Here is a 25381-nt window from a genome sequence, read left to right as displayed (position 1 = left end):
CGGATTGAGGTTTGATGAAGCCTCAGCTCCTCAATGTAATGGGGCCCTTTATATGTCCAGCTGTCCTTTGTCAACAACATGCTGTCGCTGTTTTTTGTGTGGCATGTATGCTGCATGGACCTAACAGGTATCTAAAGCCATTTGCACAGAACAGAATATATTTGGGAAAGGTACATCCAGGTTTTTTCCCCTTTACATTTTGGGGGGGCCCTAAGCTATAGCTTGTTTAGCTTCTAGGTAAACCCGGCACTGGATCACCCGATTCCTGTGGCGACGTCCGAGCTGGATCACGCTCTTCGATGGGCTTCATTAATTGCTTAGGAAGGACTCCTTTGGCTACGGCTTTAGAAAGCCGAGGTGACTTTCGATCCATTTTCGTATTCTGACTTTTGCACGTTTTCAAGACAGGGCTGTGGATTGCTCCTCGCTTTTATTACCTTTCTTTCGTTAAGTGCTTTGAGGGGTGGGTTTATTATTATTATTATTATTATTATTATTATTATTATTATTATTATGTTTCTACAGTCGAGCGGTGTATAAACCTTCTGAGCCAGATAAAGGATACAGAGAAGTACGGCTTCCTTGGAATGCACGCGGCACCGTCAGGACACGTGTGTGACGCGTGAATTCCCACGTTAGCCGGCCAACGCACGGGCGCGGTTTACACTGCGCATGCGAGCCGCGCGTGCTCGGGTGTTTTCTAGGCGGCCGCGGAGCGAGGCGCGCTGGGAAGGGGGGCGGGGCCGCGGGGTCGCCTGGGCAACGGAGCGACGCGCGCGCGGCCTTGTCGGCGGGACGGGCTGAGGCGGCGGCGGCGGCGGCGGCGGCGGCCATGGAGGAGGCGGCGACGGTGACGACGACGGAGGGCACCTTCTGCCTGCAGCGTATCCTTGGGCCGAGCGAGGGGGAGACGCTTCCGCTTGCCGCGCAAACCCAGCAGGACCGTCGCCCCTGTAGCTCTTTAGAAACGTCCTGCTGCCCTTATCTGTCGCTTTCCACCTGCCTAGCATCTCTCTGTCGCCTATCATTGGTCACCTGTCCACCCTGTAATGCATCCCATAATCTAGTTAAAGGACCGCTGGACGGTTATGTCCAGTCAAAGGCAACTCTGGGGTTGGGGCGCTCATCTGGCTTCAGGCATTTGTCCACAGGCAGGTTCCCAGATCATGTGGCCCGCAGGACTAAGCCGCTTCTGGCGAAACCAGAGCAGCGCATGGAAGTGCTGCTCACCTTCCCGCTGGAGTGGTACCTATTTATCTACTTGCACTTTTTGGCATGCTTTCGAATGCTAGGTTGGCAGGAGCAGGGACCGAGCAACAGGAGCTCACCCCGTCGTGGGGATTTGAACCGCAGACAAGTCCTAGGCTCTGTGGTTTAACCCACAGTGCCACCTGCGTCCCTATCTTTCTATCTATAAATAGGGGCACAGGGATCAATATGGGTGTAGGCGTCTATGTTCAGGGGGGAAAGTTCTTACTGCTTTTATTTAAGCAGGTTTGAGCAAACAAATATAGATTAACTCAAACCAAGTCCTTGTAGGTGGAAAAGTTTGTGCTTTAAGTCCCTTCGGCACTTTTATTCTGTTTGGGACCCCCTCCCACCTGCATCTGGGTTCATACTTCTATTTCCCCATAAATGTGATGATCCCTGTCATTAATTTGCATAGTTGTAACAGCAACAAGTGATGTAAGAAAATACGTTTCTCTTAAATCCTGCTTTCTGAAGGTCCTGGGAGCAAACCCCTTTTGTTTTGTTTTGTTTGTTCGTAAATTGCTTTGAGTTGCCTTTGGCAAGATAAAGCGACTCACAAATTTAATAAATAATAATAAGGTGATGTAATTTTTTTAAGCACCTTTTATCTTCCTGCACCCTCCCTCCAGTCTTCTTAGGATTGCTTTTCCCAAGAGGAGCTGAGTTGGGGCAAAGGTCTCCTTGAAATTTTGCAGCTGGACCTTTTGCATGATAGAAAGGTTTTTGTGGGTTTAGTGGGAGGGGGCTGATCCCAGAAAAATAGGCACTGGGTTGCAACCTTGCAACTCAGTCCTCATAAGTAACTACTAAGTAGGTGTGCATTGGTTTGTAAGGTAAAGGTAAAGGACCCCTAGACAGTTGAGTCCAATCAAATTTGACTATGGGGTGCAGTGCTCATCTCTTTCAGGCTGAGGGAGCCAGTGTTTGTCCACAGACAGCTTTTCTGGGTCATGTGGCCAGCACGACTAAACCGCTCCTGGCACAATGGGACACCGTAACAGAAGCCAAAGTGCCTGGAAATGCTGCTTACCTTCCCGCCATAGCAGGACCTACTGTATTTTTACGTGTATTGGATGAGGATTTTTGTCTCAAAAACCATGTCAAAAAACTGGGGTTGTCCAATACACGGATAGTGGCATGGCGGGGAGAAGCGGCGTGTTGCCAGCTATTCGGTTGGCGGGAGCATGGCTTCCCCTGATGCCGCAGCAAGCGGGGAGGGATCTGGAAGGTGTTTCCTGCCCGCAGCTGCGTGGTGGGGAGAAGCTGCACACCGCTGGCCAGCTCTTTGATGGGAGCACAAATCCACCCAATGCCACTGTGCGTGGGAAGCCCTCCCTGGATCGTTTCCCATGCGTGGCGGCGTCGGGGGAGGTTGCGCTCCTGCAAACCTGATGGCTAGAGGGGGTGCAAATTCACCTGATGCCGCCGCGTGTGGGAAACGATCTAGGCTAGGGAGTGTTTCCTGCCCACAGCTGCGTGGGGCGAGAGGCTCAACAACTTTGGGCCATCTCCCCTCCTTTTCTTAAAATATACAAGGGGGCATCTTATAAACAGGAAACTACGGTATTTATCTACTCTAGCTGGTATGCTTTCAAACTGCTAGGTTGACAGGAGCTGGGACAAAGCAATGGGAACTCATCCCATTGCTCAGATTCAAATTGCTGACCTTATGAATAGCAAGCCCAAGAATCTTTGTGGTTTAGACCACAGCACCATCCACGTCCCTGCATAGGTTTGTACTCTGGACTGAAATGTTGCAGGCTTTGCCATGTAGGTAGAACTCATATTTCCATGTGATGAACGACAGTGCGTTCATCTTTCCCATTAACTTGATACTAAAGCAAAAACAGACCACCACAATGTTTGCCAGCTTCCAGGGAGCTTGATCCATAGTTTCAGGTTTTGTAGCTGCCCCATTACAGTTCTTAAGGGAAGTTAAATATAAAGATAAAGGGATGGGGAGCAGGCAGTGACAGCATACCCTCTTATTCTTTTCTGACTAATGCACATGTCAGCTGTTTTAGAAGAATGTATCTCTGTAGAGCTCAAGCATAAATACCATCTAATTTCAATAAATATGTCTTGAATTGTGAAATATATTAAACTGCTATTTGAACGACGGTCACCTTATCAGGATAAACTAAAGGCATGCACACTACTCAGGCTGCAACCTGATGGCTTTGGAGTAGTTAATGCAGAATTCCCAATGCAAATCTGCATGGTATTGTGAAAAGCTTTTGCTTACCTAGTCAGAGCTTATCACAACTAACTAGGCAGGCCTAGCAAGAACCTAGGCGTCTCATACTTCCTTCTTCTAGGTTAGTTATTCAGGATCTTCAGGGAAATGAGTTACATTTGAAGTCTAGGATGCAAAAGCACGGTGGGCTTTTATTTTTATAGGACCCAGCTGACCCATTAATAAAGTTTAAATCATCACCACCTTTTCCATCGTGTTCCTCCAGTACAATATTTCTTCCCCCCTCTCTCTCTCTCTCTCTGTCTCTCTCTCAGAAAGAGCTCGTGACTCAAGTAGACACCAAAGCAGGTACATAAATATATGTCAAAACACATTGAAAAGGGATCAGTAATGTGACACTGGATATCAGTTAGAAGGAGAGGTTTGAAATTTTGAAGTGCAACCTTGCACTGCCACTGCTTCATTGAGTCCCAGGCTTGCGCCTCCATGCTGTGGCTGTTGGGATCTGAGACTTCAGAGATCTGGCGATTCTAAGGACACATTCCAGCCAGGCAAAAACACTCAATAAGAGTGCAAAGCAGGTCTAGTGAGGGATCTGGAGGGTGTGTGACTTGAGGAGAGTCTGGAGGGCCAGATAGTCCTGGAGGTTCACATTTTGCTCCAGACCCTGAGGTTCCCACTCCCTGCTATCTAGCATCCCTACAAAGTGTCTTTTTCTTACCTTAAATGTGTAGTCTCCACAGTGAGTCTACAATGAAGTAGCTTAAAGGATCTGCCAAGTCCCATGCCCTTATAAAAATGTACAGAATGCTTTCTGGTTTGAAGTGCCCTAAATCATCAAGCTTTTTCTTCAGCTGCTCTTATTTGAAATATTGGGTGGATTTGGTGTTGTGACATATTTGTCAGCATTGCAGCATCTTCTAATAACATTTAATAGACATTTCAAAAGGGGGAGGGCAGTGAATGGTACTATAACTTACTTTAGATAACGTTATTTGTACCATATTGCATCTCCTTCCTGGCCCCAGTAAAACTTGTGCCTCTCCTATTGTCTTCTTACTACAGACTATACTGAAAGAGTCACTACCTCTTGTTGTCCAACTCTGCTCACCAAAAATGAGGAAGGCTTTGACTCATTTGGTAGCTTCTTATTACGAAGAGTTTTGAGGCACCTTAAAGCTTTAGCTTTTGTGGACTGCTGTCCACTTCATCAATTGCATGAAATGTTATCCGGAGCTGTATGCATATCTATCCAAGCATGCGTAATGGGGCAGGTGGTGGTATAAACAGTGAGGTCAGAAGGAAATTAAATGCAGTAAAGTTCAGAGCGTATCGGTTAATAGTGGCTGTCCACAAAAAACCCAGTTATTGTTGATACAGATGTCCAGGCATTGGTGAGCCAATTGACACATGACAGAAATCTTTTTTCTCAATTCATTTCACAAATGAGAGCATGTAACCACTTGATGAATTGCATTGCGGGGGGTTGGACTAGATGACCCTTGGGTCCATTCCAACTGTATGATTCTATGAACTGTGGTTCCTTTGCAAATCTCCCCTTGAAGTTCCTTTGTTTAAGGTACAAAGGAACATTTTTTTCATATTGCCACCTGTGATGTCAGATTAGTGCCTGTTTATTGTTTTGTGTAGGGACAAGCCTGTTCTGTGTAGTGTTCAGAAGGGCATTGTTGGCAGATGATGGCATGTATCACATTGGAAGATGAGCACGTGAATGAACCACTGATATTTTGGAATACATTATTTGGTTGCCAGCGTGGATGTAGCGGGGGGGGGGTGGGTTTTCAGCTGCTCCCCCATAAAGTAAATAAATAAAAATACTTAACTAAAAGTAGAAATAATCAGAATATTGGAAATTGAAATGTTCACTGAGGTCACTTGGATGATGTTGTGATGCATTCTACCAACACAACTGGCAACCTGACTGAGTGATAGGTGTGGCTTCTGCAAACTGACCAATCACGTTGCAGGAAGCTCGGTTCTGGAAGCTTCTCATAGTTTCCATGATTTTCTCCTGAGAGTGCGCACCTACAAGGCCTGTCACCTGGAAGTTTTCCCCAGGCTATTTATAACTCATTACCTGGACACTTTAGTGTCTTTGTTAGAGCATCATTTCTCACCTGCTTTTTCACTTTTGGCCCTACACCCCTGTATCATGTTGGAGATGACCCTTCAAGATGGAAGCCAAGCAGTTCTTATCAGTTGCAAGACTTCGACTGAAGCTGAACTCTGGGACACCATGTGGAAGGAGAAGAAAGTCAGCAAAGAGCAGTCCTAGTAAAAGAGGCAGAAATCTTTTACCCTACTACAAAAAGGCTCTGATCTCTCTTGCTCAGTCATGCACCACTTGTACTGTAGGGTGATCATTCAGTACCTTACAGAGATCAAAGACCTGGCTAAGGTCGTCAGTGGCAGGAGCGTCTCAATGGGATATGCCTACTGAGTGTGCACAGAAAAACTGCATCAGAAAAAAGGAGAAATTTGAGAAGAAAGTGCTGAAAAGGTTTTCAGCAAAGCCAAGAAAACTTGTTTTAGTTTAGATTTTTAAAAAATAAATGAAATATATGTGTTCATTGTAATTTTGTAAAATATAATCATTAACTACATGAAAGGTACTCCCTGATGTTATTTTTTTATTTGACTTCCTAATTTTCAAATGACTGAAGATTTTGACAGATTTTTCTGAGCAAAAGAAAAGTAATTTCAAACAACTGCCGTAAGAAATTAATTTAAAACAACTGTTGTTGAGACATTTCATTCCTAATCTGCTAGACAGAGCCAGACACAGGATGATGACAGGTGGGTGTACCCCCCTCCCGCCTGCCCACCCCGCATAAATTCTGGTTATACCCATGGCTGCCAGGGTAGTTATAGGGACCCTACAGTTTTGTCCAGAGATATTAGCCCCCTTTTGCATCTTGTGGGTTGCAGTAAACCTGAGAGAGGAGCTTGTAGGTGGGAGTTTGCTGATACAAAGGAATAGCATGTTACAAAGAGCTGCTACCCACCTTCTGGCTTCTGCCAGGCATTGTGAACACTTTTTAAAGGCCCTCTTTCACCACCCAGTAAAAAGGGCCACAAGTATGCTTTTAAAACACCCAATCAGGATGAGTTGTTTGGTGCTGGGGCAACAGATAGCAGACTTCTGTGGCAATTGTGCACTGTGCAGATCATTAAGAAGTTTTAACACCAGAAACACCAAGGTGGAAAATAGTGCCCTTGTGAAGTCTTTTCACCCTCATCCTCTTGACACAGTGCTTCACATCACAGCATCAGTGAATTAGCATTTCCTGTAGAAGTATTAAAAAAAATACAGTCCTAATCCTAGTGAACAATATTTATATCTCATAACAGAAGCATATTTTTGGCAAGCTCAAAAATGACAACCCCCCTCCCAGCAATGAAATTAGAAATGATAATTGAATGGACAGGTACTTATTGGAAGATGTGATAACTCTTGGGAGTTTGTAACACAGTCAAGCTGAAATTAGAATCTGTTCCAGCATTCCTGGAGAAAATAGCAACCTGAATTCCTGAAGCAAAGCAAAGCAAATATTCACTAAATGGTGTTCATAAATGTTTGAGTGCTAAATTTTGTTGCCAGATGTATAGTGGCTTTCACTGTTGTGTGTGTAGGCAGTCAAGCAGCAAACTGACAGCTCTGAGTAGAATTTGCTTATCCCAAGAATTGCAGAGTATGTGTTGCTCAGTAAATACTGTTTACTGTTTTATACTTAACTTAACATTTAGAGGTTTCAGTAGCAGAAAGCTCTGAAGATGACTACCAATATGAAGAGGTAAGAGACGTTAACACAAAAATTGCAACCTATTTTATTTTTAAGTACAAATTGTGATATTGATAAGTGACGGAGAAATACAATTTATTTTATCGTTAGCCACAAAAAATAGTCTTACATGCTTTATTATTTATAAATGAAGGGCAAGGTCTATCCCAGAACTAGGGTGATATCTGGTTTTCAACACTGTGCTATATCACCAGCTAAACATCGTGATATACCGATATATCACAATGTCTGAAATAAGGATGGAGCTATGTAGAGGCATTGGCTGGCTTCATGGTTTATCCCACATCTTGATTTTTGCCAGTGCCTGTTCTTGTGATTCACTGCCCCCTGCATGAGGCAGCGGAGAGCTGAGCCGGCTGCAGGAATTGAGAGAAGCATTGGCTGGTTTCACTGTTTTTCTCACATTGTGATTGTTGCATAGTGCGCTTTCTCTCTCTCACACACACACACTTCAGCTTCAACATCATCATTATTCGTGATATATTGCCAGGTCAAAAATTATGAAACCAATATCACAATATGAACTTCAAACCTACTTACAAGAGGGATATTGACATGGGATTCTATGGATCCCTATTTTCACACACACCTTTTGTGCCCACGCAGATTAGAAGGTCTCTGTGCACTGTGTATCTTCATTATCCTCCATCCTGCCCTCCCTCTTGCCCAGATGTAATTTACTTAAACCCTAAACTCAGTAGATCTGACTAGGACAAAATGTGATAAAAGTGTACACTGAACTGATCTTCTGATCCTGTAAAGGTTTGGTTTGGTTTTTTGTTCACTGAATACTGATGTGGAGAGAGGCGAAAACAATGCCTGGTGTAATTTTTCACAAATGCTGTGCCTGGTTTTATTTTATTCTTTTGCAATTCTTTTTTCTCCTTAACTTTGTACTGTGGTTTCTAAAAAGACATATAACGAACAATCCCCATTCCATGCATGTAAATGTAAATAATACAGTCAAACATTAAGTAAGTTTGTAAATAATCTGGAAATAGAATTGGCCTGATTTAGGATAGAAAATATCTGAATGTTTTTAATCTTATTCTTACGCAGTTGGTGCCTGAAAAAAATAGTATGTTGTATCAATGAAAAGCTGGTGACTTTAAGCAGAAATTTGTTAATTAGTACTATCTTAATTTAAAATCAGTTAAATGCATCCAGTTAATCCATTCTGGGATAGTACTGGCCACTTGGTGCCTGAATGTTCAACTTATATTTTCATAGTTGCAAGCCTACATTTATGTATGCAAGTGCACATAATTTGTAATGTACCATTGATTCTGTTTATCCCAAGTAATTTATAGGCATTCTCACACTGAAAACAGTGCATGCACTTTTATACTTACGTGTCCATGAAAATGAAAGATAATAAGAAACATCCTGCTTATAGTTTTTCCATTTATTCCTGCTGAATAGTAAAAACATCCGTGTAAAATTGCTCAGGGACAGGACTCTGATATGAACCAAATCCTACTGATGCCACAGATAAATATGCTCAGTGACTTCTGAACTTCGGGTAAAACTATGGTCTATAGTATGCTCTCACTTTTAATATCCCATGATTTGGTACACATTTCTAGAACGCTAATTTCATGTAGACTTTGATCCAAAGCAACGTATGAGGCGAAGTTGTATTCTCATGCAATGGAAAACATTACAGGCATTTTTGTGCATTTACCAAGTTCGCCTGTACAAAATTGGCAGTCTTCAATTGACAGAAACAGTAAACATAGTACCCCATTAAACTGGCAACCTAGTGTCCTGATCTAGAATATTGTGTATATATTGCATTTGAATATGGAGTTCTCAGCTCATTTAAATAGATGGGCCTTATAGCTTCCCCATCCCATAAATACTTATGCAGATTGGGTCCCCTGATGAAAATGAATAAAGAAGGTATATTAGTTAGGGGTATTAAGCTATAAGGAGATAATCTTATACTGAATCTGATCTCTGGCCTATGCTGTCCACAATACCTCCGCTGGGGTTTCAGAAATTCCTAGTTCTATCACCTAAGACCCTTATTTAGGTAGGGACACGACTAAACAAGTAAACAACAACAACAATAAAAATGAAATAAGTCTAAGTCATACTCAGAGTAGACTCATTGAAATTATGATCTTTAGTTAGTCATGCACATTCATTTCAGTGGGACTATTGTGAGTATGATTGAGTTAAATACAGCCCTGAAGCAGGGATCTGACATATACAAAAAGCCATTCCATTGCTGAATTGTGGCAAATAGATTATATAATCTTGGGGATTGAAACAGTTTCCCTCAACTCAGTGGATGTTCTCATTGTATATGTATTTATAATTCTGTTTTAGGTACCAGCCGATGATGAATTTAGCCTGCAAGATGGTGATGAAGATCTGGCAAAGGCTTTATACACAATACAGGAACAGGCTGTTGATGCCCAAATTATGGTAAATATGTGACTACATTGATTCATATGACTTTACAGTTATTAATGTAATATGCATGTGAGTGTGGTGGTTAACAGACTGTTACAGCAAATGCATTATTATTCAAGACTAATGTGAGAGAGAGCAGAGAACTTCCAGATTGAAAAGGGTGACATTATGTTACATCTAAGTGGCAAAACTGAACCAAACTAAGTAGTTTAACCGCACCCCCATTTTCAAATTTTACAATAGTGTCCATAATGAAAGCTGAAATAAACTTGGTATTTTCTATATTTCATATTCAGATATGGTGACTTATCATCTGGTTGCAATGAAAATAATGGGCATCTAGTGGGAATAAATCCAGTGCAGCTGTCATCCAATTTACATGTTATTGGACAGTTTCAAAACACTTTCTTAAGGCAGGCTAAAGCCATTTAACATTCCCAGTGGAAATACATTCCTTTCCATGTCAGACCTCTATGCTTTACTGCAACTGTTTCTGAAACTGCCCTAAGTTTCAGCAGAGATGCTATTAAAGGAAGGGAGCACATGCATCCTGAAAGTGTTTCTTTTGATCTAGGACATAAATTATATAGAATCTGTGAGTTGTGTGCATGTGTAATTATATATATTTAAAAGGAACAGATAAAAATGAGCCAACAGGGATAATACTCAAGTCTCATCTCAATGAAGGTGTTAAGTGATCCTTAAGCTCCCTTTTCCTTTCAACTGGTTCTATTTTTACTTTTGCAACGTAGGCCCCAATTCCTTTCAGAGGGCACACATACTTCTTTTGAAACTTCATGGAATTTAAAAGTAGTGGCTTGAAGAGTAGTGCAGAAGAACAGGAAGAAAAAGGCCAAAAGCCATGCTGTGTGTGCACAACCAAGCTCTCTGTTGTAGTCATAAACCCTGAAAAGCAGAAGTATTTTATCAATTTCCGAGCTATTGGAGTAATTGTTTACTGCACAGTTAATTATTACAATTAATGACGAGGAGTTTATTGCAGTTCATTATGGGATGTAACTGTGTAGATGCATGCTGTATTTGGATTTGGTAATTCTGTAAACCTTCCTTTTCCCCAAGGGCAACTTTGTATTTCCCTTCATTTTGTTTTAGCCACTGTGTTTTCTTGTTTTGAAAATTTCTGGAGTTTATTGTAATCCAGGTTTCCTCATATGTAAAAACAGAACAAATCAACATTTTAAAAGTGAAACTGGCCCTCCTTACAACTCCATGGAAGGAGAAGGGAGGAGTGCATGAGTGCAATGCTTTGCTTGGGCTCACTGCAGCTTGTGCATGCAAAGCTAACCATAGCTTAACATTACATGCAAACATAGTCAGTGGGTAAAGATCAAGACTGCTGGACCAGGGATGACTGAAAATGAAAGCAAAGGCTAGATAAATTAATATATCATAGCATAGTATAAATTTTTGGTGATCCAAATGTTCTTAGTTTGCTTGAAATACGTTTGGGAAGGTTTTACCCAGAAAGGTTGTATATTATTATTTACAATAAACCAACAAATAAGTAAATAATACTTAATGGCAATTGAACCAGTGTCTTGACTATTATTTTCAGGTTCAGTTTGGAATTGTTTTTTCATAACTTTACAACTCAAAGACGTGTCTGTCTTCTTATGGAAACAGGGTCAGTCATGTGTAGCTGGCTAACATGGTGCACATTTGGGCTTCAACAAAGTGGTTGGATGCGTGTTTTGATGTGGCTATAACAATAAATACCCCACCCAGAGCCCCTAGTTGTTGAATGAAACTAGTTATATGTTGTTGGAACTCGATTCGGGTTAGTTATTACTTTAAGGATATAGTCCTGTGCAGAAACACTTGGAACTCAGTGGTGTTAGACTTGTGAAGTCAGTTGGCCCATAATCTGTTACACTGGGCCAACCATCTGTTGTTGATTCTTCATCACCCGTCAGTCAGTGTGATCAGCAGAGTATGCAAAGCTCCAGCAGACTCATCCAGTGTTAGCTCACCATGCTGTACTGTCACCATATAGCATGTAACCTTCAGCTTCACTGCTGATACCGCACACTTAACTAATGCTGGTGAATGCAGCCTTTGCTTTATACCCACCATTGCACTTACGCACATTCCTTAGAGAACGGGAGGGTGGATGAGTAATACTTTAGGCCTTCTGGCATTAGGCTGCTTCTAAAGCCCAGTACAGCTGTATCCAGGTAAGCAGAATCCAGATGTGGAGGTCGGGCAACTCAAGACATGGACCAAGAAGTTAGTGCAATTTCACTCATTATACTAAATTACACCAATAAGTGGGATTTCCTTCTGTGTAAAGAAGCTGCATAGCAACTGAGCAGTAGTATATCATCCCACTATGCTGGTTGAGCACATTATGTAGGAGGCATGAACCAAAACCAAGAAAAAATCCTGACCGTTCCCATAAAGTTTCTCTAATATGCCAGACCATGATAATTAAACTACTATAGTTGTCTTGTGCTGTAATTTATGTGATAAAGAATCCAACTGGCCTGTGATTGAAATGTGCTTTCTTGAAAGCAATAATGAGGCAAACAGGGAGGCTATATTTCTAACAGTAGCTCTTGAATTTTATTTCTAGGCTCAGCGACCAGGTCAGATTGCTAAACATTCCTTGTCTGAAACTCCAGAAGTTGTAGATGACTTTCTTTGCAATTTCCTGATTAGAATGGGGATGAACAGGACACTAGACTGCTTTCAAACTGAATGGTATGCCTTTTTTTTTTTAAAGTATTCCAGCTACAAACCTGCAGAAATAAATATGTATGACATATTTTGCATCCTGATAGGCAAATAAAGAGGCAGACATGTAAAATGAGGTTGAACTGCGCCACTTTTATTTAAACCTTAAATTATAACCAGCAGAGGGGAATGACCAGGAGGACTCCCCTGAGTGAGTGCCTGAGGGTCCTGCTCTTGCCACTTACCATCTGGCCTGGGGCGGGGCCTGAAGCCTCACAAGGACTGCGTGGTGCTTGCTGCCTGCTGCCCAGGAGGACTCCCCTGAGTGAGTGCCTGAGGGCCCTGCTCTTGCCACTTACCATCTGGCCTGGGGCGGGGCCTGAAGCCTCACAAGGACTGCGTGGTGCTTGCTGCCTGCTGCCCAGGAGGACTCCCCTGAGTGAGTGCTTGAGGGCCCTGCTCTTGCCACTTACCATCTGGCCTGGGGCGGGGCCTGAAGCCTCACAAGGACTGCTTGGTGCTTGCTGCCTGCTGCCCAGGAGGACTCCCCTGAGTGAGTGCCTGAGGGCGCTGCTCTTGCCACTTACCATCTGGCCTGGGGTGGGGCCTGAAGCCTCATAAGGACTGCATGCGGCTTGCTGCTTGCTGCCTGCTGCCCAGGAGGACTCCCCTGAGTGAGTGCCTGAGGGTCCTGCTCCTTCCTGCCACTTACCACCTGGCCCAGGGCGGGGCCTGACAGGCCTCACTAGGACAGTTGTTATTGCAAGAGGGGCACAGAGTGGTTTTAAAATGTTTTTTAAAATTTTCTTTTGGGTTTTTTGTATGTGGGGGGTGGGGGAGGGATGGATGTTTGGTTGGGTCTGGGGAATTATTATTTTGTAATTTTTACATTTTTGTATTGTTTTATTGGTTTTGTTTGTTTGTTTAAGGTGTTATTTTGTTCTTAGGGGGAGGGGTCAGGGCTGCCGGGGAGTGGGCCCCAGCCCACAAAATGGCTGGGGCATGTTCCACAGAGGGGGATGCACTGGGACAACCGATCTCGGTGATCACGGGTAGGAGGAGGAGTTACGCTAAGACTAGACCATGTCATTACAGAGGGGGCAGGTTTAGTCGTTATCTGAGGACTATTCCTGCCTCCGGGTCTGGTCCTGACCGGATGGATACTAGAATCAGCAAGGGATACCCACATGACCTGAAGGTGCTGCTGTGCAATGCCAGGTCAATGATCATAAGACCACTGCCATCCATGACTTGATCATGGATGGAGGACTTGACCTGGCATGTGTGACAGAGACTTGGTTGGATGAAGCAGATGGGCCTGTCCTTGCCGCTGCTTGTCCACCAGGTTTCTCTTACGCACAGCAACCCAGGTCATGTGGGCGGGGAGCGGGGGTTGCAGTGATTTTTAGAAAGTCATTAGTTTGCACCAGGCGTCCTATTGGGAAGACCCAGTTTTCCGAGTGCATGTTCTGGAAGTTGGGCAATAGGGGCAGTACAGGATTCCTTTTGGTGTACCGACCTCCCCGCTGCACCAAGGATTCCCTGCCCGAGCTGCTTCAGGTCGTGGCGGATGTTCTCCTGGAGACACCCAGCTTGGTTGTCCTAGGGGATTTTAACATCCATGCCGACACGACCTTACAAGGGGCCGCTCGGGACTTCGTGGAAAGCATGGCCTCCATGGGGCTGTCCCTGAATAAGTCTGGCCCAACCCATAGCCGCGGACATGCCTTGGACCTGGTGTTTACCTCTATGGATGTTGGTGATCTGACACTAACTAAAAGCGAAACGAAAGAAGTGCCATGGTCAGATCACTTCCTGGTGCAACTGGACTTCTCTGCGACCCATCCCCTCTACAGGGAGGTGGGACCAATTCGGATGGTCCGCCCCCACCACTTAATGGATCCAAATGGTTTCCAGAGAGTGGTAGGGGATGCTTTATCCCATGTTGATGGCCTTTCAGCCGATTCCCTGGTGGTTGACTGTTTGGCTCCGAAGCGCCCTCTCCGATTGCATGGAGCCCGGACAGCCCCGTGGTTTTCCACGGATCTGAGGGCAATGAAACAATCGTTGAGACGGCTAGAGCGCCGGTGGCGGATAACTCATTCCGAATCTGACCGGACACAGGTTAGAGCTCAACGTCGAGCCTACCAAGTGGCGATAGCGACGGCGAAGAAGAATTTCTTCACCGCCTCTATTGCATCTGCAGAAAACAGCAGCAGGAGACTTTTTCAGGTGGTTCACAATTTAGCGGAACCACCTGCAACATCGGGGCCCAGTACGGGCCACATGTTCTCCTGCAATGATTTTGCAAAGTTTTTTGCAGATAAAATCGCTCAGATTCGGGAAGAAGTAGACTCCACCGTGGGAGCAGGACCGGGGCGGGAGAGTGCTAGAGTTCTGTCTGGTCAAGTTGAGTGGGATCAATTCCAATCTGTTACCTCCGAGGATGTGGACAGGCTGCTTGGACGAGTGAAACCAACCACCTGTCTCCTGGATCCTTGCCCATCCTGGCTTATAAAAGCTAGCCGGGAAGGACTGGGCGATGGGCTTCGTGGGGTGGTGAATGCTTCCCTCCGTGAGGGAGCCTTCCCAGACCCGCTGAAAGAGGCGGTTATTAAACCACTTCTTAAAAAACCATCTTTAGATGTGGCCACGATGGCCAACTATCGTCCAGTCTCAAATCTTCCATTCTTGGGCAAGGTGATTGAGTGAGCGGTTGCCGAACAACTCCAGGCACGCCTGGAAGAAGCGGACCATTTGGATCCCTTCCAGTTGGGATTCAGGCCTCATCATGGGACTGAAACTGCCTTGGTCGCACTGGTTGATGATCTCCGGCGGGCTAGGGACAAAGGTGAGAGCTGTTTCCTAGTTCTGCTGGATCTCTCAGCGGCGTTTGATACCATCGACCATAACATCCTTCTGGACCGTCTTGAGGGGCTGGGAGCTGGGGGCACTGTCATACAGTGGTTCCGCTCCTTCCTCCTGGGCCGTGTTCAGAAAGTGGTGGTGGGGGATGAGTGTTCAGACCCCTGGGCTCTCACTTGTGGGGTGCCTCAGGGTTCTGTCCTCTCCCCCATGCTTTTCAACATTTACATGCAGCCGCTGGGAGAGATCATCAGGAGGTTTGGGCTGGGTGTTCATCAGTATGCGGATGATACCCAGCTCTACCTCTCTTTTAAATCAGAACCAGTGAGGGCGGTGAAGGTCCTGTGTGAGTGTCTGGAGGCGGTTGGAGGATGGATGGCGGCTAACAGATTGAGGTTGAATCCTGACAAGACAGAAGTACTGTTTTTGGGGGACAGGAGGCGGGCAGGTGTGGAGGATTCCCTGGTCCTGAATGGGGTAACTGTGCCCCTGAAGGACCAGGTGCGCAGCCTGGGAGTCATTTTGGACTCACAGCTGTCCATGGAAGCACAGGTCAAATCTGTGTCCAGGGCAGCTGTTTACCAGCTCCATCTGGTACGTAGGCTGAGACCCTACCTGCCTGCGGACTGTCTCGCCAGAGTGGTGCATGCTCTGGTTATCTCCCGCTTGGATTACTGCAATGCACTCTACGTGGGGCTACCTTTGAAGGTGACTCGGAAACTACAACTAATCCAGAATGCGGCGGCTAGACTGGTGACTGGGAGCGGCCGCCGAGACCATATAACACCGGTCTTGAAAGACCTACACTGGCTCCCAGTATGTTTCCGAGCACAATTCAAAGTGTTGGTGCTGACCTTTAAAGCCCTAAACGGCCTCGGTCCAGTATACCTGAAGGAGCGTCTCCACCTCCATCATTCTGCCCGGACGCTGAGGTCCAGCGCCGAGGGCCTTCTGGCGGTTCCCTCATTGCGAGAAGCAAAGCTACAGGGAACCAGGCAGAGGGCCTTCTCGGTAGTGGCCCCCGCCCTGTGGAACGCCCTTCCAGCAGATGTCAAAGCGATAAACAACTACCTGACATTCAGAAGACATCTTAAGGCAGCCCTGTTCAGGGAAGTTTTTAACGTGTGATATTTTACTGTATTTTTGGTTTTTATGGAAGCCGCCCAGAGTGGCTGGGGAGGCCCAGCCAGATGGGCGGGGTATAAATAATAAATTAAAAAAAAACAAAAAACTATGGGACAGGAACTAACTTCACTGTATATAGCCATTGGGCTTCCTAGACTGCCCAGATTCCTGGGCCACATCCTGAAGGTGGGAAGGGAGGCCTTTCCTTGTCACCCCCCTCCAGGGCTGCAGAACCCTAGGTGGATGAGGGGGTTTGGTCTCAAAGAAAGCCCCTATCTCACCCTCTGAACTGCAGAGTCTGAAAGGTGAGCCTTGGGGCCGACTCATCACCTGAAAGATGCCTAAGGGGCATCACCAGGCTTAAGCAAACTATTCCTCCCCACCTCCCACCTAAACTGCCCAAAGTGATGAAATCCATCTAGCATTCTGTCAGTGTGAAGTAGGCAAAAAACAGTGTGAAGTAGGCAAAAAACAAATCTACAATCACCTTGGGAATGCATCAATTTGTACCAAGGATTTTCCTGCTCAGCCTCTCTTGTCCAACAGCCCGCAAATGAGCTCAGCCTTCTGGAAACCATCTAGGCCAGGCGTTGGCAAACTCGGCCCTCCAGATATTTTGGGACTACAACTCCCATTAGCTAGTGATGATGGGAGTTGTTGTCCCAAAACATCTGGAGGGCCGAGTTTGCCTATGCCTCATCTAGGCCTTTTTGTTGACAGTTTTTATGGCAAATTATAACTTTTGGAAACCTTAAGTATTAATTTTTGTCTTTATTTTTTCATAATAGGACCTTTCCCCAATGTGAGTGCAAGTTTTAGGCCTGCACACACACTTCATTTACTGCTAAGTAAAACACAAACATTTTTAAAGTGCAAAGACCATAACATTATTTTTAAAATGTCAAGCCAATTTTCAGTGTTTCTGCCCTATTTGTTCTGCATCCTGAACCAAGTGGTTAAGACCCAGAACTGTATACTCTGTTCTCAAATAAGTGTCTGGATGATCTAAATTCTAAAATCAATGTAATTATGTTAATTAAGCAGATATATGCTTCTTTGCTTATTTTTAATAAGTTACTCAGTTTTGGCTTGCCATTGGGTGGAAGGGACAATAGAGCTTCTCTCCCTGCGCCTAGCTTTTAAAGTCATACTTCCCCACACTTTGAAACCTATTTTTGTGGCCTATGTCTTTGAGAATGACACATATATGCTAATCTGTGATTTACGATGCATGAGCTATTTGACAATGTCAATAATTGTTCATCTTGGTGTTGAAGTGGCTATAGTTCCACACAAGGTATTTTGACAGCGAACTGACTACCAGGTACTTAGGAAACACAGAGCCTGGTGGCGCAGCCAGCCCTATGCTCATGGGTGTATCCAGAATTTATTTTAGGGGGACAGGCTTTATGTTTGGGGGCAGAAGGGAGTTATCTGTGACACAATTGGTCAGTTAGTTAATTATTTTCATTTATTTACTTGATGTAGAGGGGCAGCTGCCCTCCTGTATTCTCATGCCTATGCACTTTTGAAAGCCCCTAAGAATAGGGCTGGCCAAACACATTTTTCTCCCCCCTCCCCAGTGCAGAAAAAAGTTTTATTTTAATTCAATCCTTTTCCTCTACAGAGGGGGAAATACTCTGTTTTTCAAAAGTTCTACTGTTTCTCTGTATTTCTATGAGACTATTATCTTTTAATAATGTTTAGAATGTTGAACAAGAAACTGGGAGACTAGGGTTCAGATCCTCATTCAGCCAGGAAACTAATTGGCTCATGTTGGATTAGTAGTCATAGTCATTCAGCCCAACGTACTTCAATGGGTTTTTGCAAGGATAAAATGGTGAGGGGAAAAACTGTGTACATCACCTTGAGCACTTCAGAGGAAAGGTGGGATATAAATGTAGTAAGTAAATTAATAGACTCCTTTGAGTCTGAGGGTGCACACATAGACAAGTGATTTCTTGATTAGTGTTTATGGTATTAAAGCATCATGTTTAATGGTTTGTGAACTGATGCCCTAAACATGTATTTTATGAATGTTTTTAAATTGCATTTACATTGTTAATTAACATCATTAATAACTGAAAGTAAATTACATTTATCACATTTTTCTTTGTACAAGTATCTTTCTCTTGCTAATATACAGCGGATCCATGCTGTGATCAAACTCTAATGGGATTCAAAATGAGAAAATAATTAATGCTGAGAAAGTTGATTCATTTGCACCTATAAGAGCTCAGCTCATTTATTAAATGACCTCTTAGATATGAAAGCCTGTTTAAGAATTAATCTTTAATTAAATTAGGCAAGGTAATTAATGTGTTTATCTCACAGCTTGAGAATTCTGAGTATTTCAAGTATCTAATTTTATATAAAAGTTTCATCTTTTAACTTTCAGTTTGTTTTAATAGAAGAATAAAACCAAAGTATGAACCAATTAGAATATTTTCGTTATAAAATGAGTGGTATATTGCATAAATTCAGTTTTTTGTCACTTGTACAAATCTATATTTTGCCGTTTAAGACTATACATGGAAATTTACCTATGTGTTGCAATGTTGAGCTTTACATTTCTGTTGATGGGGGTGGACCAAAGCAAAACCTGCTCCACTCTGGTCTTCTTCCAAGCCCGGCCTACCCAGCCTGGCCTGACTGGCCCAAATTCAAATACCTGGCTGACAGGAAAGTCCACCAGCCAATTGCTGGCCACCCTGCCCAGCGTTGCTTACCCAGGATTTGGGCCTACTCCAACGGACCACAACTGCGCCCACCCCCGGGAATGGGCGGGCAGCCATTTCTATGGATTGTCAAAATTCCTGTCACATCAGATCTGAAGAATGATGCCTTAGGGTTGATAAACTCTGCAAGAACAGCCCTTCTAAATCAGACCAAGCGCCTACCTAGTCTAGCAACCTCTTTCTCAAAGTGATGAATCATGTGCCCATCAGACACCACAAGCAGGAAATGAGGACAATAGCCCCCTTCTGCTGTTCTTACCTCTTACTCAGTATAAGTACCATATTTTTCTGGATATAATAACCCCCCCCCCAATTTTCCTGTATTTCCCCCCATGTATAAGACAACCCCAATTTTTTGAACCCAAACTTAAGACAACAAAACCCTAAAACAGATTGGCATTGTTGAGCTTTTTTTGGGCAAGCGCCCTCTAAGTTTCCATCATGAGGTGCAGTGGCTGGGGCACCACACACTCCCCCTCGGTGGCAGAGGCTGCTGCTGCTGCTGCAAGGGAGCCAAGGGGCAGGAGGCTCCTGAGCAGGTTGCCAAGGCAGAGCCCAGGGAAGGCGGCACCCACGCTGCCACCAGATTTGCAAGATGACGCTATGTGTTATGTGTAGAAATGTTGTATTTGTGAGAAGGGCTGGAATAGAAGGGTTAGGAGAGGGAGGAGTGCATTCGAGAGTCTATAGGTACAGGCTGAGGAATGTGCTAAATGAAGGAATCTTCCTTTTTTATTGTTACATTTATATCCCACTTGTCCTCCAAGATACATGGTGTTCCTCTTCCCTGTTTTATTTTCCACACTTCCTTATTTTTTCCCCCAGCTGCCACTTTGTGCTTTTCTCTCTCAACCCATAATAGTCCTGGTTCTTCCGTTCCTTTACCCAGTCTCCTGATCCTCAGTCCTTGCATTCAGTCTTCAGGAAAGGTTGGACTCATCAAATCATCACAAGTGTTCTGCAGCTTCAGCTTGAAACCCAGTGCAAAGGGCAGCCTAAAACTACACCTCCCCCCTTGCCGCCTGAGTCCCTTGCACATTCCTGTACCTTTGGTGGAATCTTTGTAAGGGCCTTCTGGGAAAGTCAGAGGTTTTATGAGACTCAAGTCCTCTTAGTTATTCTACTAATGTGTAAAACCAGCACAAGAATGGTGGCTAAGCATGCTAAGCTCTGTGCCCTGTTGTCATCCCCATCACCCACCATGGGTTGGAGAGAAACTTCTAAACTTTGGCGCACAGTTTTGAACCCGTCTAAATTGCACAAGGAGCCTCAAATGTTCATCCTCCAACATGGAGACAGGACCTAGTTCAGCATGCTCTTCCTCACTTTCCCTGCTTGCATATTGATTTTTAAGTGAGTGGAAGCCTGGCAAGGGCTTCTGTTTGCCATGCAGTATTATTGCTTCTCCAGAAATTGTGCACCAAGTGAGAATACTCAAGCCACCAGGTTCTCTGCACATACTCTGCTGGAGATGTGTTACTTTGAGTGTCAGCTTTTTCATAATCATCATAACTATTTCACATATTGCTTTCCAGATCCCATAGCTCTTCACATGTATTTCTAGTTGTTGTCTTGGTGACAACCTTGTATGGTAAAATCAGTATTATCCCCCATGTTGCAGATGGGGAGGACTGAGGCTGAGCGTGGCTTACAGAAGACCACCTCATGAGATCTTGGTAGAAGTTAGTTTCAAACTGGAAGCTTCCTGATTCATAGCTCTTAGTCACTTTGTACACCAGCTCAGCTTCCTTTCAATTAGATGAAATCCTGTGGCCAGAGCTACACCACCTTCCCTAAAGAAACTTAAAGGTAAAGGTAAAGGTACCCCTGCCCATATGGGCCAGTCTTGACAGACTCTGGGGTTGTGCGCCCATCTCACTTAAGAGGCCAGGGGCCAGCGCTGTCCGGAGACACTTCCGGGTCACGTGGCCAGCGTGACATTGCTGCTCTGGCGAGCCAGAGCCGCACACGGAAACGCCGTTTACCTTCCCGCTGGTAAGCGGTCCCTATTTATCTACTTGCACCCGGGGGTGCTTTCGAACTGCTAGGTTGGCAGGCGCTGGGACCGAGCAGCGGGAGCGCACCCCGCCGCGGGGATATGAACCGCCGACCTTTCGATCGGCAAGCCCTAGGCGCTGAGGCTTTTACCCACAGCGCCACCCGCGTCCCTTCTAAAGAAACTTAAGAGGCCTTAAAATCCTGCTTCAACCAGGAAGTGAACACACTTATTTTCAAATGATTTCAACTTTTAGACTTGCTGCTGTGTTTATTTTAACATATTTCTTTAATATTTTTTCTCATTTAATGCAGCTTTTATGCCTTTCTTATACATTGATTTGGATACAATCAGTAGAGATGTGTCTGTCTTCATGATGAGGTTCCAAGAAGGTCAAAAGCAGTGCAAATTGTCCACTACCTACTTTAAGACAAAATTAGAGTGGTGCTGGCTTCATTTAAAAGATGAATGAATTCTGGCTCTGTCCCTGTGTTCTTTTAATACAATGCCTGACTCTGTTATTACTTCCAGAATTGTAGTCTGCTTGTAACTGCTTACACAAGCCTAGAACAAGAGCAAATAAAATTCTGCACAAAATAGTTAGCATGCAAACCCCCCCCCCCCAATAATATGCTTATAAGTTTTTCAGTGTATTTTAACTATGTATTTGTTCTGTTCTGACTTTTGAAGGGTGCTGGGGGTGCTGCAGTTTCAGAATCTAATTAATTTTTATCTCCTGTCATTGAAGCTTTTGATACTTTGATCTGGAGGTCAGGCACAGCATGTATAAGAGCAAGTTACTGTTTCATTCTGAAAGCTGAATAATAGAATAGAATAGAATCATAAAGTTGGAAGCAATCCCAAGGGTCTAGTCCAATCCCCCACAATGCAGGAATCCCAACCAAAACATCCATGACTGATGGCCACTGCTTAAAAATCTCCAATGGAGAGTCTACATACAACCTCCTGAGGGAGTCTGTTCCACTGTTGAACAGCTCTTACGGTCAGAATGTTCTTCCTGAGGTTTAGTTGGAATCTCCTTTCTTGTAACGTGAAGCCATTGCTTTGAGTCCTACCCTCAAGAGCAGCAGAAAACAACCTTGTTCACTCTTCCATGTGACAACCCTTACTATATTTGAAGATGTATATCACATCTCTCAGCCTCCTCCTTTCCAGGCTGAATATACCCAGCTCCTTCAACTGTTTCTCATAAGGCTTGGTTTCCAGACCCTTGATCATCTTGGTCACCCTCCTCTGCACATTCAATATCCTTTTTAAATTGACTTCCCTTGATCTGCATATTTCTGTTAATGCAGCTGTTGAAGAGTATTAGGGTTTTGTTTGTTTTTTCCTGCTGCACCGCACTATTGACTCACGTTAAGCCTGTGATCCACCAAGACTCCTAGATCCTTTTCACATGTACGACTGGCAAGCCAGGTGTCCTCCATCTTATATTTGTGCATCTGGTTCTTCCTGCCTAAGTGCAGCACCTTGCATCTGTCCCTATTGAAATTCATTTTGTTAGTTTGGGCTCATTTCTCAGTTTATAAGTATAAAAAATGACATTTTAAGAGCTCTTGTAGTAACCTCTCTGTTTCTAGGATTCAAAGACTTAAATGTGTGAACTGTTTCAGGATCCAGTTTAGGAGTCTTTACATAGCAGTGGTATAAGGGGAAAATGTGTCTCCTGCCCTGTATTTTGTATGGTTGGGTTTACAGTGGTGCCTCGCAAGACGAAAAGAATCCGTTCCGTGAGGCTCTTCGTATAGCGGTTTTTTCGTCTTGCGAAGCAAGCCCATTGACAGTTTAGCGGATTAGCGCTATTAGCGGTTTAGCGGCTTTTAGCGGATCAGCTGATAAGCGGCTTAGGGCTTAGGAAAAGGGGGAAAAAAGGGGAAAAACCCCGCAGGAACTCGCAAGACATTTTCGTCTTGCGAAGCAAGCCCATAGGGAAATTCGTTTTGCGAAGCGCCTCCAAAATGGAAAACCCTTTCGTCTAGCGGGTTTTCCGTCTTGCGACGCGTTCGTCTTGTGGGGCACCACTGTAGTTCAGTCTTGCATGGTGTACCTTTTTAAAAAACATTAAAAAGTGGTCTGACCATGACAACAGGGTTACAGAGCCCCTCCCCTCATTCCAGACCAACAACCTCCCACTTGGTTGAAAATATTGGCTTGAAAATATTGGCTCAAGATGCAAAATGTGTTGGACAGTGATTTTTGTGACAGCCCCATCGTTATCAGAATGGCCACCCGCCCCAACCCCAGACACTCCTAACATAGCTATTTAAAAGCCACAGGACAGCATTCTTGAGGGCCTATCAGCCAATTCAGGAAGGGAGACTGTTGGGCAGTGGGATGATTGGAACACCATGGAATTTGTGATCTGTCTCTCTGGTCTAACACAAGGTACAAACTCAAGCCCAGTACCCGAGTGAACTGATCTCCTGGTGAGGCAAAATAGCATCTTTGCTTCCCTTACCCTCCCACCTATTTTTGATTCTGAACTAGATAATATAGACAGAGAAAGCTGGGTCAGATCCTGAGGATCTTCTAGTCCAAGCCCCTGCAATGCAGGAATATGCAGCTGTCCTATATGGGGATTGAACCTGCAATCTTGGTGTTATCAGCACCAGACTCTAGCACTCTAACTAAGCTATCCAGACCCACAAAGATAAATTCCACCCAGCTCATTTCCTCAGGTCTTGGTGACACAGGCCAGTTTAGCCTGCCCACCCTAGCTTAAATCATGGATGATAGTTTTCATGGATGACCTGGAATAACTGGTAAACAGCAGCTCTACTTTGCTACAGGGCAGGTTAACAAGGCAGCCCCAAACCTGTTGGTTGGTAGAAGGGATAGTTCTTCATCTTGAGTAGAAGCCCTATTCTGGACCAGCTGCAGTTTCTGTATCATTTTTCAAGGCAACTTCATGTATAACACATTGCAATAAAACTAAAAGGGAGGTTACTAGACTATGGTGAACTGTGACCAAGCTATTTCCATTTAGGTATGGTCAGCAGAAGCGGATAAAAAAGCAACAACTTTGAGCCACTGAGGCATTGAGACTCTAATGACAGTGTTGGTTCAATGAACACCCCCAAACTGTGACATGTTTTAATTTTAATGCATTTCTTGCTAAGTGTTCCCTTTCCCCTTGAATTCTCTAAAGCAATGACAACAATATTGTAATAGCTTTCTAGAAAGAGGAAGTATATTGTATTTTAACCTATGGGTCTCCTGCTATGTTTAACTTTCCCATCAAGTAGTAAACTCTATTTTGATCATTCCACAACTGGGCACTCCACTCATGGATCTTTCTAATCCTTGGGGCCAAGAAGAGAGGGAGAAAAAGAAACACTTTTCATTTTAATTTCAGGTATGAGCTAATGCAGAGAGGTATACTTGAACCTAAAGACATTGGATTTGTTCCAGATGCATACACCTGCAATCAACATTTGGAAAGGGAAAACAAATATCTCAAGAAGGAAATGGAGAGCTATAAAATAGCAGCCAAGTATGTTTTTGTTATTGTTAATGGGTCTTCTGCTGTTCACCTGGGGAAAGATCCTGCCAAATTAACCACAATTTCTGTTAATTTCAAAAGGAAAGTTAAGCATGTGTTCAACAAGATTTGAATGTATTTATTTACAGAACTTACAGCTTTAATTGCAAAGAGCATTGAAGTAAAAGTGATTTAAGAGTGCTTATGTCTGACTAGACTGTGCCCAACATGAACATGTTATAATAAGCTGCCAAGTGAGCAGATTTATGGAATTCTAAGAACCTTGTTGGGGCTAGCTGACAGGAGAGAGCTGGGAAAGCCACCACAGTGTACCAAGCCATTACACAAAACTGCAGACCCATCACAATTCATGGGTTTAAACTTGAAGGGATCAAGTGGGTTCATGGGGAGAAAGGCTAGTATTCAGGTTGGGGCAACCCAGTCAGATGGGCAGGGTGTGTGTGTGTGTATTTGTGGCTGGTAATCAGAAACACAATCAATCCATAAAGCAAAGCTTTTATTCAGCCTTCTGAAGGTGTCCAGGCTTTCCAGTTCAAATGGTTCTCTACTAATTGTGTAATTAAGTAAAATAAAATAAATGGACGGAAGATGGTTTGGTACCATGCCTTTTAAAAATTTTATTTGCTACATTTCCTTGCTCTATACAAAGACATATAGTATATCAACTTAAAAAAATATCCAGAACAGGAACCATGTAAAGATAAGCAGTACAGTGGTGCCTCGCAAGACGAAATTAATCCGTTCCGT

At 44.1% G+C, this 25381-nt stretch overlaps 1 protein-coding gene across 2 annotated transcripts in view; it reads left to right on the top strand.

Annotated features, from left to right (window-relative positions):
• The first annotated feature begins 768 nt into the window (after window positions 1-768).
• Window positions 769-25381, top strand: part of SPAG16 (sperm associated antigen 16) — a 437472-nt gene continuing 412859 nt past the window's right edge. The window contains exons 1-5 of one of the 2 annotated variants that reach the window (XM_079978996.1): window positions 769-884; window positions 7217-7263; window positions 9607-9705; window positions 12287-12414; window positions 24488-24625. In XM_079978996.1, coding sequence (XP_079835122.1) covers window positions 833-884; window positions 7217-7263; window positions 9607-9705; window positions 12287-12414; window positions 24488-24625 — 464 coding nt within the window. In that variant the 5' untranslated portion in view covers window positions 769-832. The remainder of the gene's footprint in view (window positions 885-7216; window positions 7264-9606; window positions 9706-12286; window positions 12415-24487; window positions 24626-25381) is intronic. The other variant, XM_079978995.1, reaches the window with a different exon arrangement.

This window comes from Podarcis cretensis (assembly GCF_951804945.1).
Source record: "Podarcis cretensis genome assembly, chromosome: 1".
NCBI lineage: Eukaryota > Metazoa > Chordata > Lepidosauria > Squamata > Lacertidae > Podarcis > Podarcis cretensis.
The sequence above is the reverse complement of the archived record's forward strand: the minus strand, read 5'-3'. Positions and strand labels throughout refer to the sequence as shown.